The sequence below is a fragment of the Fusarium poae genome, chromosome 1 (genome assembly GCF_019609905.1).
Source record: "Fusarium poae strain DAOMC 252244 chromosome 1, whole genome shotgun sequence".
Lineage (NCBI taxonomy): Eukaryota > Fungi > Ascomycota > Sordariomycetes > Hypocreales > Nectriaceae > Fusarium > Fusarium poae.
Genome location: NC_058399.1, coordinates 1,723,333 through 1,738,602, shown reverse-complemented (window position 1 = coordinate 1,738,602; position 15,270 = coordinate 1,723,333). Strand labels below are relative to the sequence as shown.

The 15,270-nt window shown below is 47.1% G+C and overlaps 2 protein-coding genes across 2 annotated transcripts; both read right to left on the bottom strand.

Annotated features, from left to right (window-relative positions):
* Positions 1–1,233: 1,233 nt before the first annotated feature.
* On the bottom strand, positions 1,234–3,097 carry FPOAC1_000586 (uncharacterized protein; the record flags this gene model as incomplete). Its single annotated transcript, XM_044845198.1, has 4 exons — positions 1,234–2,371; positions 2,424–2,655; positions 2,719–2,786; positions 2,844–3,097. 4 exons carry the CDS (start codon positions 3,095–3,097, stop codon positions 1,234–1,236), a joined length of 1,692 nt encoding a protein of 563 aa, XP_044711114.1.
* Positions 3,098–7,504: 4,407 nt separating this feature from the next.
* On the bottom strand, positions 7,505–7,909 carry FPOAC1_000585 (uncharacterized protein; the record flags this gene model as incomplete). Its single annotated transcript, XM_044845197.1, has 1 exon — positions 7,505–7,909. The coding sequence occupies one exon, from the start codon at positions 7,907–7,909 to the stop codon at positions 7,505–7,507; it is 405 nt and encodes a 134-aa protein (XP_044711113.1).
* Positions 7,910–15,270: the final 7,361 nt, after the last annotated feature.

Here is a 15,270-nt window from a genome sequence, read left to right as displayed (position 1 = left end):
TCATGCTTTACCCAAATGGCTTGCCACTGAGCCGTTTCCACGTTCATGTTGATCATCGTCCTTGGCGAACTTACGACTGAACTATTACTTACTAGATTGGCCATTATGATCAATCACCGTTAAAGAGCAGTAGTTGAATAATTTTAACTTTTGACTGTTTTTTCCCTCATCTGTAGGTATCTACTAGCCAGGGCATGTCCCCCGTAAGGCAATGTAATTATATGTACAAGTGGCAAAACCATCTTTCGCCTGCCTGCCATGAGAAGGATTACTCCATCAGCTAGTCCTACAGAAAAAAGTACGGCAGTACCAATCTTCCATGATACTGCCAACACCAATATGACCTGTGCCTGTTTATGTATGTATGGACAAAGGAAAAAAATACAGATACAGGCCTGAGGGTTGTTATGTAGTTTTTCCAACCTCCCAAGGTACTCGTTTCAGGAGGTGATTGTTTGAATATGTAGTGATGAACAAAGGAAAAGGTTAACCAAGCCCGGTTCCTTCGGGTTTGGGTGGGTATAGGTGCGACAATATGCGCGTATGGACGTTTGTAGGGTGTGATGTATCCGTGAAGTTGAGGATACTGGTATCAAAAAAGCTGTGGAATAGGATACCCAGTGACAGATGCAAGTCGGGATGTGCCTGGCAGTCATTCGGCTTCTCCAGATAGGTATCATTTTCCTGATTTCCCCAAGTGAAGGTATCGAAAGGCCGAGACACCTGGTATCGAAATGTCTATTGCAAACAGCGCCACAGTCATAAGGAAATGCTTGTCCCCGAGACATGTTTTAGAAGCCAAAAATGCAATTCCGGAAATCGCCAAGTCAGATGCATGATGATGAGTGAAAAGAGAAAGATAAAGAAGAATGCGCGCCCGAATGCAGAATGGGGAGGATGTTGGCTCCCTTGTGAATGAGGTTCCATCGATGAACCATGAACGTGAGCGTGTAAAACGTAAAGAGAAAAGGAAAGGTTAATCGGTGAGCGAGAACTCGTAGTAAAGATCTAATATCGAAGTCGTTGCGGTCGTGGTGAGATATGAGCATGAGTGTGATTATCGTAGTAAGGATTAGTTGCAAGTCAGGTTAACGAACCAAACAGGCATCATTGGTTGAAGGCGAAAGATTAAGATGACCAAGACCTGAGAGAGCGGACAAGGTGAAACCAGCACCAATAGAGTCGGGCTCTACCACGTGCATCACAAAGACCAAGTCGTGAAGATCAGTACGTCTAGTATGAGGCCATGCGGCGCGTGATTGGGGAGGCACCAAGTCGGGAAATAGGCGCATGGAGATGAGGGTGCCGCGAGCTAGGTCTACTGGGGGCAGTAGGCGACTCTTCCACACTACGCTCGCGTTGACCAAAGGCAAAAGTAGCGGCTCGGCTGAGGCCCTTGCGAGATTTCAATCGACCCATCTCGCGTTCACATGTGCGCTGGTGAGCCTCATCTGACATCTCAACGTATTCTTGGGGATAGCATCGACCACGATGCTCGGTAAAGAAACCAGAGTATCCGCCGTCCAGGATGTACACTTCAGGATACGTAAGCTTGGGGTAGTGCTCAGCATTCACGGTGCGATCCTCAGAGCGAACATGGCGAGCCATCAGGGGAGCACGGTGGGCAGAGTACTCGCAGTGGAAGATGAGAAGAGTTCGCCCGTCCATTGGAGTCTGGAAGAGCTGGTTTGTAAGTAGGTCCTTGTCATTATAGTTGACAGCGCCATCAATATGACCACCCTCATACTCGTACTCAAAACGGCAGTCAATCACGATCTTCTGGTCGAAGTGAGAGCTGTACTTGCCGTCCAAGACATCGACGAGGGTCTCGCGACTGATACGAGGAATAGTATCAGTAGGGTCTTCAAGGAGGAAATGGGGGAGAACGGGTTCTTGAGCCTCCTCTACATCCATAACCGATTGAAGCGCAGGTGAAGGTGCCTCCTCTCCATCAGAGTTGCTCTTCATGACGTCAGCAGGATGCTCGAACATGCTCAGCGATCGACGGAACTGCTTGCGATTCCTGAGAAAGGGGTTGGACTGTCGGCGGGAATGCGCGTTCATGGAAGGGGAGGCATTGTTGCGAGAGCAGGCGTTGAAGTTGAGAAACTGGGGTCTAGCACGGCCAGCAGGCATACCGGGGCAAGGGCTGTTAGCGGATACAGGCCTGCGCTCCTGAGGTGGTGATGCTGTCTCGAAGCATTCACTTAGAGACAGGTTCGAGCTGGTGTGGTTGAGACGAGATCCGCCAGCACTAAAGCGAAAGGGAGTTGCGTCAACGGCGTCAGGCTGACGGTTCGGTACCGCCGAAGTACTGAAACCCTTCATCCGTGTTAGGGAAGGTCGTCGAGGCATAGCTATTTTGCGGTTTCTGATAGACGTCAGTAGGTGTTGGATGAGGAATGTGGGAATATGAGACTGACTCAGCCATGATGGGCTTGGGTGGTTCCAAGGAAGACTGCCGAGAGATGGGAGCCGGCGAATCAAGCACCATTTCATCGTCAGCGGCTGGTGTAGAGCCGGGAGTTGGAGATGTAATCTCGAATTGGGTGAAGAAAGGGGCCTTGTGAGGCAGGGGAGAGATCTCCATCAGCTCCTTAAGCTCGGCCAATTGAGCGGGTGATGATGATGGCAATGGGGGGGTTGTTAGGGAATCTATTTAAACATGCCAGTTAGCCACCAGGTTCTGCGTTCTGGACAGTTGTCGACCGTTCTCACCTCGATCTTGGAAGCTGCGCACCATGCCAGCAGTGAAGAGTGCTCTTCGTGGAGTATGGAACTTGGGACTGAAAGCATGTTAATTCAAGACACTTTCAGGCCAAGTACAAGGCATTAGAACAAACCTTGAGTCACTGTCAAGTCGGAAGTTCTGGGAGATGTCAGCAGCCAGGCTTGTAGCAGGCGAGGCACCTCGCGCGTCCTTGACGTTGAAGTAGTCGCCGTTAGAGTGCTTGTGCATTTGCTCACGCAGGCTCATGCTTGCAGATGTAACGGACGACGCCGCATAGTGAGGGTGTCCGCGAAAGATGTCTCTGCTACCCCAGCTGGGGAGCATTGACGGGCGATGCAGCGCCGCTAAAGGAGAGGAAGCTTCCATTATGGTTATGAATATGAAGCAGCAGGACGATTCGAGGGAACCCGAGTTGAGTCGAGCTCTATCGAGGCACGTCGGCTACTAAAAGATGTTGGAGTATTGAAGACACGGCGACGGAGTAGTGAAGAGGTAGTTCTGCAGTAAATCAATGCTGCAGCAACACCTCTATAATGCTATCGAACGAGCGTCTGGGCGAAATCCTTGATTGAAGTCAAGGATATTGAATCGTTTGGTATCGTGTGTAATGAAATCGAGTGGCGAGCGAACCAAGGGCTAGAGGATGGATGGGAGATTGGCTCGCGGCGGGGTCGACGATATCGTGGTTGTCGGTCGTTATAATCGTTCGAAGGACATTTGAAGGAGGGACGAACGAGACTCGACAGGGACTGAATCGTGAATCGACGATATAAAAGGAGTCGTTAAAACACGATGAGTTGAGTCGAAAAGACGTCGACGTCTCAGTTCAGTTTCTATCTCGAGAGGGATCGAGATGAAAGGCTGGGTTTGGATCGAAGACTAGAGTAGACCAGGACCGGGTGCCAAATTGACCGGGGTGCGGCTGGTTGCTGGGCGGATGGCGCAGGACTGAATCGCACAAGGCAGAAATACGCACAGTCCAGTACCAAAGACGGAACAGGACAGGACAGGAAAAGGGAAGACAGAGAGAGATAAGGTTACTCTGAGTACTGTAAGACTATACGAGCACACCGAGACAAGAAGAACAAGAATTGAATTTCCCCTCTTTTTTGATCTTCCTTTAATACGCCTTCTTTTTTCTTTCGTCTCTTTCCTTTGAATCGAAGTTCCTTTGTGGGTGTCGAGTGCGAAGTAGTTGAGTGTTGAAAAGCGAATGGAGAGATAGTTTTTGTCTAATTGGAGATGTAAAAAACGATGGCTAACCGTAACCGTAACTGTAACCGTAATTTCTTTCCTTTGGGAGAAGTTGTCGGGACGGGATGGAGTGGAAAGGGAAGATGTGAATGCGGGAGCAGAAGCCTTTTGAATGGATTCACTCAAGCCCAGTCAAGGCAAAGCCCGTCCCGGTTGGAGGTTTTTTCTTCCCAGGCGATCCCACCAAGGTTGTTAGGGGTGATTTGGGACCTGTACTGGGGCCCTGGGGGTCGCTGGGGAGCACCGACTTACAGTGGAGTTTAGTGGAAGAGAATTGCACGCCCACCGATGGACCTGACGGGTAAGGTAAGTGAGCTTTGGGTCAGTAGGCGTGTGAAGCCAGCAGGGGCGTGTGGGTTTAGTTCCTGGGCAGTCTAACAGTCCCACACTTGCGGGTGCCCTCTTTTTTGGGAGGTACCTCACTTTCAGGGCCTCACGCTCACACTCAACATCCCCGACCCGTCAAGGCACAAGGCACAGACAGATCCAGCTCTTAGCAAAGCAATGGCCCTGGCTTGGAAAGCAAAAGGTGAAGCAAATCACAACTCACGCCAGTCCCTTTCTCTCCACTTACCAGGCCCTGTATCGCTTGTTGAATGGACGTCGCCCCGGAGCACGGCGGGCGGTTGCTCAGCGGAGGTGGGCCATCCTTGCAAGCTGTCCTGGAAGGGTTTCCATGCCCGGATGTCTGGCGCTTAATAGGCTCTATCCAGGGCAGTTCATTATTCGGTACTGTAGGTACGGATATTGTGCTGTGCTATGTTGTGCTGTGCTCTTCTGTGCCTTGGTTTAAGCTATGCTATTTGTGTAAAGTCTGTGCCTTGAATTGAATGATATGCAGTTCGGATTTGGATGTTTTGCATCAAACTTGGTCTTGGTCCCTTCTCCATACTATGACAGAACTACTCGACAGGTTGGTTTGTTTACTTTTATTCATTATTGGAAATGATCATATTGTATCCATGGATCTTGATCAATGACATCCATTCCCGGCTTCTAGGTAATAATACTTTTGCTTCCAGTCAAGCCAGCATGGACGTGCACTGACATAAACATTTAAACGTCAGCCCAGCTTCCAAACTCAAGATGTGCCTTATAAAATGTACCGTTCGCATAAAGAACACAACGGCAGACAAAAGTCTAAATTCTATATACAGTTCACCAGCCATCACAAGAATACGCATTTGTCAGTGCTGTTAGCCAACATGTCATGATAATTATAGAATGCCATCTTTTAGTCTTTGTCTTTGCCTTTGTCTTGAACTCGTATCCCAAATATGTACATCCAAATCTTGGAGATACATCCAGCATTTCATCGTCTTTGTTCATCATCTCGATTTAGCACAGACAGATATCATCATCAAAACCTGATCTCATTGCGTGAATGATCGACCGTTTATTTTCGACACCTATTCCTTTTAGGGTAATTCCTCCCCCTAGGTTGTTCTGCGTCTGCTTCTGGTTCAGGTTCAGCCTTGACACAATCACCAGCATCCAATGGATAACTAGAATAACTATTGTACATGTCTCGTCTCTTACACAAATTACTTAATGCGTCTTTCTTCTCTCGATGCACCGACCAACCAGGTTACATCATAGCTAAGAATTAAGAAGCGGTGAGGGCATTCAGCATATAATTTACTGTAGCGATACTAGGTCTGAGGTGCGATGCGAAGCGATGCGTCTTCCCGTCCCGCGACGCATATTAAATCCCAACGGCTCCATCATGAATTGACGATCAATCCATGACCTGGTAAGCGTCGTCCCAGTAACATCAAGTTTGAAGACGACGTCGGAAATGAGATATCACGAGAATAGAACATGCGATGGATGCTCTAGAAGACGATCCCAAAGCATGGATACCGTGGTCAAGCGCAAGGCAAGTCAAGCGTTGAATAACAATAACAAAGAAGCTTCACGACTCCGTTCACCCTGCAGTCAAAGAGAATCATTCTCGAGGTAACAATCAGCTAATCCACATCAAAGCCACTAAAAAGAGTTCACCAACCATGGGGCGGCGTTTGTTGCTTTCTTTTGCGCTGAAGGGTTAATCTGCAATTTGTTTATATTGCAGATACACGGATATGAATAAGCATTGATGAATATCTCGATATCTCATCAAACCGTAATTGATTGCCACACTGCCACTGTACTATTCCCGAACAGACATACCAGTCAGTTCAAGAATTAGTGACCTCTCTCTTAATCCGGAGTCCAAGGTCAAGCCTCCCGATCACAAAGTAAACATTCGAGTGTAAATCATCGAGTCTGTCATGGTTTGCTGTGGCTTGACTCGTCCAGAAATTCACCGTCGCTCCGGGATTGGATAAGTGACCTGTCTGTCAAAATGTTTAAACAATAATAAGTCAAGTCACGTCACGTCAATTGCCTGTCAGCCAGCTCTTCTTTCTTAGACAAGACGCGGACGGTCTCTCCGCTGCGGCCAGATGCCACTAATAAGGGCGCCCGTAGTGGCGTTACCCAGCAGTAATGGCCAGGATATGTACATGAACAAAGAAGTCGCCAACGCCTCTGTCTAAGACGCTCGATGCTTGTTGGTCGCCAAGGTTCGGAATTGCGGGATGTCTCTGTGAATGGTTGAGACAGAAAACAAATAGACTTGACTAGAGCCTTGGTTCAAAAGATTGGAGACAAACAGAGTCGATCTAGTTGAGTCAATCCCCAATGATTAAAGAGTGATTGTCGGGTACGGCTTCATCTTTCCGATATATCTAGTATATCGCTCCATCTCTCCCTGCGTCTCCAAATCTTCCTCCCTCGAGTTAAATCCATAATAATTTCCATAATTCGTTACCAAACATCCGTTTTGATCTCGTTTGTCATCAAATAGTCTCCTCTTTTTGAGACAAAGGCAGGGGAAAAAAATAGGTAAAAGGCTCCAACTGTCCCCATTTAGTTTGCTCCAGTTCAAATGTCAAAACATCACCTCCCTTTTTTTTTTCTCTCTTTGGTGCCGGGTCTTTGTTCTACGCTGGGAATAGCATATGTACAAAATGTTTTGGTGCCTGGGTACAGGCATTTCCCATGAACGTCAACAAATGTCAACCGTGCTTCTGGGGACCGTCAATGGAGCTCAAGAACTGTAAAGTGTACTGTACATTATACTGTAAGTGATCTGATTGCTGACCTGAACCAGAGCTTAGGGAAGAATGACGTTAGCCCAGCTGGGATCTGTTCCAAGTTGTCACTGTCACTGTAACCGCCAACAGCCAAAACCGGTTCTTTGTTGTTTGGGAAAACTGCCTCATCTGTAACAGTTCCCTCAAAACCCTGGTCGAATTGAACTTTGACCTGACTAGCCTTGCCCGCTTGCCTCGCCGTTTCAATACCTGGTCTAAGCTTATGCCAATTCTTTATTCTTCAGGAACACACATTGATGTCTGGTGCAGTAGTACGTATGTACAGAGTGCTGTACTGCGTGCTTATAAGTCAAGCCTCGGCGACTCTCGGGTGGGTTTTGGCCCCCAGTCCAGCCCAGTCCAGTCGTCGTCAGTCAGTTCAATGGCTTATTGGGCCCTGTTCCTGGTCTCTTTGGGGTTCTTCACAGCTCTGAAGCCGCCGGCGTCGGCTGAAAGCTCGCCAGAATGACGCCTCTTCAAGGTCGAGACCCTGATTGCTGAAGAGCATGTCCCTGCAAAGAAGGCCAATAGTTGATTCGGAAATCTTTGTCACTAAATCCAGGACAATGGTTAGAGCTCGTGCACGCCCGCTCACAGCTTCAATTCGAGTGTCGCCAGGTAGACAAAGGATGGAGACTTGTTCCCCTCTAAAAGGAAAATTCAGGGTCCTTTTCTGGTGGTCGTGAGACAGTCGCACTCTTGCACTAGGGCCCTTGTTCAGAAACACAGCGGTCCCACAGTCGAGGTCAGCACAACGAATGATGATTGCGAATTGAAGATTCATAAGACTCAGCTTAATAGAGCAGGTCTAGACTCTTTTTACTCGATGACGGATGACACCCGCATTCTTGGGAATAGTTGATGAATCGCAATGGTTGAGTCGTCAACCAATATGTGAATCCATATACCGCAGTTGCCAGCATTGGCAGGTACTGTAAAGCAATGACATATGGTTCCTGTCCTGACCGGCTGCAATGCAAGGCATTGTTCGTTTGTGCAAGGTTACGCTGGGATTTTCAATTTACGCAGCGTTGTTGGGTCAGAAGCAAGATCCAACCCATGTCTAGTCCGATGCTAGTGTCCATATTGGAGCAGCTGGCGACAAGCGACGAGGAACTCGAGTGGGCAGTCCCCGAGGAGGGGCGTGCGTAGAGAACGGAAGAGTTCATGCTGCTTGTACTGGACGCTTAGCTATCTGTAATCGCTAGGATAGACATCGCGGTTCGCTTCATCAACCTACATACATTACCGACTTGGATAAGTTGAACTACATACATGATCTTGCGCATATTCAGGTACCCGTATGCATTCAGAAATCTAGATAGATCACCAATTCCATGGGTTGCAGCTCGCGTGTATTAGGCGAAACGACCAATAGATTCAAATGCAGTTTGTAGATCATCCATCCATCCATCAACATATATAGAGTGTGGCAAACCCTCAGAGCCGCTTCCTAAAAGCAAAAGCAAAAGCAAACCAGCCGCTCTAGATATGGAAAAACAGCTTCTAGACTTTCCATCACTGGCATTTGACTCTGCTTCTTCAATGGCCATCCCCACGTGCACATACACAACAGGGTGAGGAATGCAAGGCCCTTGAGTGAAACCTTCTGTATTGGTATTGACTGGAAACTCTGGTACGGTAAAAGAGGATCGTCATAGAGAGTGGTGGCCAAGGGACCGGACCCTTGAATTCCTGCGGGAGGCGTTTCGTTCCCGGGTACAGGTTTTGAATAGATGCATGTCGGTCGGTCGATCGACAGCATTCTCTAACAATAGTTCTAGCCCTGGGGCAACAGGCAATGTTACCTACCAAGATAAGGAATCGATGAATAGCACCAGATAATACATCAATCACTCAACGGGTATTCGCGCGGGATGTCCGACGCCAAGGCCAGCACTCACCAATTCCTCTCACATTCAAAGACTTGGGGGCCATCCAATGGTAAGGTAGAAGCTCGATATGACGAACTGAGCTTGTTAACCTGTTTATCGATACTCCGCATATCACCCTTGTCTACAGCCCGCCTTGTCTACGTATGAGAGAGTGTCCGTACGGATAAGTTTATCATGGTTGATCTTTGTGCGTAACAGCAACTTGACTCTCTCCCTCGGCATTCAAGCCTCCGAACGCTATGGCTCTTGTCTGTGGCCCTCAGCGGGACGATCGCGCATCCTTTGTTTCTTGGGGACGCCGCACACCAAGACCAGTCTGTCAGCCAAACTGATTCTTTGTTGTTTTTGGACATTTTCTACCCCTCTTCTTTGACATGCTGATCTACTAATAGATAATTGACTTTGACCCAATACGATCTTATCAAGCCACACACTGATCAATTGACAGAAACAAAGAAAGCCCACCAACCTCGAGGTTTTAGCTGTTCAGTCTAGGCTGACTCAATTGCCGGGAACCGCATGGCTTAGCCTGGTCCATTTCCCCTCCTCTCGAAACAAAAAAGCACTGATGCGATATCCATTATCGTTAGGTCAACTACAGTTAGTCTGGCTGTGGGCATCACTCTACAGTTGTCTGAAAGCACTGCCTCCGCTGCCAAGCTACTATTGTTGCTGACACTGCGGCAACCTCTTTCAAAGTTTACCAGGATCACTCCCTGTCAATGGGGGTCATATGGTACATCTCATCTACGGAGTAGCCCTAGGCGGGGTGCGAGAAGGGAAGAAGGAGGAGAAGAAGAAGAAAGAACTGGAGCTGTTTGATGGCAACTGCCGTGATTTTGAGATTAAGAGTTGTATTATGGGATATCAATCTTTTAGATATTATGTTAGAGTGGAATACAGAATAAATATTCAATATAGAGTACTCTCCTGCTTATTATGATTTCAGTTATATGGTGTGGAAAAGAAACTCCAAAACCTTGGTTGGTAATAAAAACATCAGCAACAACTACCAACTGACGTTAGCTCCAACCGTCAACCGCGTTTTTTTCGAAAGTCTGACGCGATTTTTCGAAAGTCAATGTTTACTTTGAGCCATTTTGGGTAATGAGCTGTGTTCCCAGTTTCAACTTCACCTCACTCTCCCCCACCAGACGAGGAGTAACTAGGGGAGCCAGGTCAGTCAAGTCAGCGTCGCTCGGTTGCATCGCTTCGCTTCGCTTCGCATTGCATTGCATTGTTCGTACCTGGAAAGTGCAGCGGCTCCGTCCTTGTGACTATGATGATCCAGCGACTCAGCTTGCAGAAAACCCTAGTCACTTTTGTCGTATCAGCAAGCATCCATATCAATCCATCAGGATCGGAAACAGAAACAACCAGCTCGTCAGCCCAGATTTTGTATGTACGCGAATCTCAAGTTTCAAAGGCCTGTTCAATTAATCATTATTGTCCTTTTTCTATAAGGCTGTGAAAGTATATAATAGATGTGAAACCACAAGTTATCGTCAGAAGGTACCTGCTAGTCAGTCCACTGAACTAACCAACCTGGAATACCCGTAGTCTTGCAACGGTTACGAACATGTCTCCATCATCTCAGGTGGAGTTGATATGCAAATCGTTATATTTCTGCCTCACTTCCTTGGATTGAGAGTCTTAGCTTGACGGGCGGCCGAGACGGATAGAATGCCTAATGGCCGCGTGAAGCAACTGTCCACGAGTTCGTGCAGAAGCTTTGGTCGCAGTGTCCCGCATTTTGAAGTTTTTACTGTCACTAGAGACTCTCTACTATAGAGTCACCTCCAGCTCTAGAGTCAATGGCGTGCTGTTAGCGACAATTCGATGACGAGAGGCTGCGCTACATTACGCTACCCATTCGTTCAGCTATCCTCAACCGCCTTAGTGGGAGTACCATACGTACGTACTTACCGAGAAGTGGCAGGTTTTCAGTTATTAATCCGGAAATTCAAGATCGCCAATCTCGATTTCGTTGTCTCAACTCACTCTCAATTCAGACGTTCAAGGTCGGGGATTTTTATCCTATTCTTGGTGGCGTTAAAAGGGAACCTATCTTTTGGACATGATCAATAACAACGACAGCTGAAAACCAGATTGACCTAGTTTCTTGACGGTTGATTGATTGAGTTTACAGAACATGGACGGGCCTACTAGACACAGAACCTACGTTGATTGACATTGACAGCGGGATTTAACAAACTTGATAGCCTCGTAAGCACCTGAAAACTCCCCCGTATTTGATCTTCCTTCACTGGGACTTCCTGGCCAGAATGGACACGGCCCCAAGAGTCTCAAGTAGGCCGTATCGTCGATCCACGACCTTAAATCCCGATCTCCCCTTCTGGCACCGTCTGAGATTCGACGTCATTCTTGGCCGAGGCCGTCTTGTTCTCTGATTAAAACATCGTCATCGCACAAGGGTCGTTTGGTACATGAGTGCGTGTTTTATATTATAACCTGGCAGGTCACCATATTTACGGTACACACGGTCAGTTACGTTTGTTACTGACCCTAATAACGGGCGCTGCGCACGTACTGCCGCTGGAGTAAAGCCTGTATTTGTAGTTGTCGCATTCCTTGCAGAGGCTCGTGTCTTCTAAAAGTGGTCAAGTTGTGCGTCACAAACTTTCATCAAGAAGCTTTTACCTGACTGACTAGCTAGACGCGACTGAAAAGCAGGCTATGAGTAGAACTTTTCTTATCTATGACCGATTGAACTGTTTACTCTGCTACTATATAGAGTCAAGTGTTGACCATCTCCCCAGAGACGAATTGCAACTACTGCATGCATTGCAGCGCAGTGCATTGCATAACATAGAAAGGCGAGAGAGGTTCCACGCCAAAGAGTGAGCTGCAGCTAACCTCACCTAAGCTACCTGCAGTGCATGCATGGTACATGGTATCTAAAACTAATTTATCAGAGACAGCCAATCGCTGTCCTGGATTGGGGTTCTTTGGTTTCCTGGCTCGTCAGCTAATGCGGGATGGACCACGAGTTGAGCTCCACCACGTCACCCCTCCATCCCTTTAGCCAGGGCCTGAAAATTCCCTGAAGCCTGCCTGTAGAGGACTTATTCAGCGCAAAACGTCTTCTGACTGTCGAATGAGGGGTAAACTTTCCATGACAAAATGTCCATGGATGGTGTGATGTGATTGATATAACCATGTGCAGGATTCTTGTTTTAGAATCGACCGGGGCAGAGAAACAGCTTTAGCCCACTCGAACCCGTAAAGCTTACCCTGTTCTGTTCTGCTGCGGCGTGGGTTCCCAATTCGTGGGGTAATAAATTGGCACCCGCCTCCAAAGTAAACAAATCCAACACGTCCTCGCGTCTACCCGTTCTTCTTGTTCAGTGGGTCACGGACGCGGTATCACGTGAATCATTCTTCGCGTCAAATTGGTGGGTCTTTGGATAATGGCATTAACGACATGTTGGAATTGATATATCAGTGCATCAATATCAAATTTTGATATGTCAATTCGTTGGTCGCTAGACTTTTATCTTTAGCTAACATTGATGTTTGCTCCAAGCAAGGTCAATAATATCATACGTTACAATCATCATCTGGTTCAGCTGGTTAGGAATTCTGGAAGGTTTCTTTGAACTACCTAACCTACCTAAGCATGGAACTTAATGAATGTAACAATGAACGTGCTGTGCATCAAGCATAACATTCATTCCACATACAGTTCCATCAACTTGGCCATGGCTTTCTTTTATTTTTATACAGAATCCACATTTGAAATGCATGCATGCCCGTTGAACATGTCGTTCGTTATGCGATATCACGTGCTCTCCTTCTCCTTACTTTAACTCTTGTCTTCAACTCCCTACCTACTCTTATTAGCTGGCCCACACTGCCGGGATTGCAGAGGGTCCAGAGAGGCTCTAATGAACCAAGTAAGGACGGTATGTATCAAATCTGCGATCCATCTCTATTTTTTTTCCTTTGGTGCTATCGACGTGTCAGATGAATTAAAAGAAATAGCTTATTTAATCATTCTAGACGCCCTATTTCTCCCTTGATTGGTGTCACTTGGCGACTCTTGATGTAGTTTCTTTTTTCCTTAACTTAAACAGTTCAAGCCAACTCATGTCTCTAATCTTCTCTCTTTTCTTCCGGCTTTACCGACTCCTTCTTGCTTTGGCCTGTCCTTGTCGCTTCTGAACCCAGGCTCTCCCCAGTTCCAGTTCCATCCTAGAGGCAAACTGTTGCTCTGGAGATCTACGCTTGAGTAACTAACCGTAGTACGGCACGGTACGCGCATCGACCAGTCTTCGCGTCTCTATCTACTGTGACCTCTGCATGTGCCAACATACTCATTTCCCGGGACTGGGTTGTTGGTTACGCTGACTGCCAAGTGAGGCTGTAGAACCTCTCTGACTTAATGACTTAGACTCAACTCAGACTTAGACATAGCAGCATTATATTATATGTCTTGCTATGACGGTTTACCGCATACCATCACTTCCAAGTATCTGGTCATTTATTCCACGATTTGTTCTACACGTCACTGATATTTAAAGATGTCATCAATTTGTTTACCGACTAATTTATGTTCTTAATTGAAATATGTAGCACGTTGATATCTTAAACAGCCAACATTCCATATCGCCATGGTCCTCCAACGGAGCCTTGGACAGATCATTACACAATCTTATACATGTGCCTTTCACCATTGACCTAATCCTGGTACAAGTTGTACATGACATATGATGCTACTTGACACATGCGCACACGTCTAAATCATCTAGACAAATTGTTTCTCTTAGCTTCTTCCTGGGGTCTGTGTTTCCCTTCCCTCCCTTGTGAGGCTTGAGCACAAACATGGTCCCTTATGTTGTACCAACGGATGAACACGTCGGATAGTACTACGCACTGAGCTTACAGGTCGCTTTGCCCATCAGCACGGCCATTGCGGAAAGGCGGAAATGAAAGACCAAAGTCCAAGCTCCCAGGACTGGATTTGGGCTGAGACTCCAAGCCTCAATTAAGGGAGCTTGACAAGGTCTGAATCCTATAGTATCAACCACAATTACCTATAACAACTCCTAAGAGATAGATGTCATCCGTATGTATACCCCATGACTCTAATAGTGACCATGGCCATGGCCTGTAGTTTAGTTAGTCACGAGTTTTGCTTCTGCGATCTAAAAATGATCCAAGCTCCTTTTTTTCCTCTGGTTTCATCTCGTGAGCGAGTTCCAGATCTAGGGTAACTTGGTTTGGGGTAATGAAAAGAGGATATTTCAGGGTCCAATCGAATCCAAACGTTAGCTTCGTCGCGGATAACGACAAGCGCAAAGATTTTTGCAGACGATGTGGGCATTACAATATGTCTAGTAGGCTTGATCATCAGCTATTCGACGCAGCTATTCGCAACGCAGCATAGGCTGTATTCAATGTGTTGTTGTAGTGAGTAAGAGCTGCTTGACTACCAACGCAGAGACCGCGTGGATCTTGGTGTGTAACACTCCTATCTAGGACCCTTGAATGTCTTTGATAGCCTCATGCTGCAATACCAGCAAGCACAAGTACAAGTTGAACGATGATGAATGATCTACAAGCTTCCGTTTCCACAACAACGTCAATTATATCCGTACAGAGTACAGCCATAATAGCATAGGGGTCAAAGTAAAGGTTGGATTTCAATGTTTGCTTCGCCTTGTCGTCGGTAGTCATGATCAAATTTAGCTTATTTGGCCTGGGGTCTCACAGCTTCCCTAAACGTCCCAGCTGCCTTTTGCAATAAGCGAAACTCTAGCCCGATTAAAGCAAACTCTTGTTCGAAACAACGTCTCGAATCGAACAAGGTTGGATACGTACTGATGGGGATTGGACGAGATCTGACCATCTCACCTTGCGCAATCACAATCACTGTAGTAACTCGCCTCAACTCAGCAACCTGTCATCGAAACTTGCAGGGCCTGGGTTCAGCGGATGTAACATCCATACAAAGTACTAACGTACAACACTTCAGCCCTCAGCGTTCATGCGTCAACTTCCATGCTAGTTTCGTTAATAACCACGTTCAACGGGGGCCCAAATTTTGATACTGGCCTGGTCTGGCTGGCTGGCTGGAAAGGCCCCAAGTTAGTCAAGGCGGCGGCGGCGTTGCGTTGGTGGCTTTCCTTTTTCGCTTCCTTGAGGGTATCGGGTATACTCCATGGCCTTGGCCAGGGCTCCGCAACCAAAGGACCGATCTACGGAAATTGTATGTCAAAACTTTTTA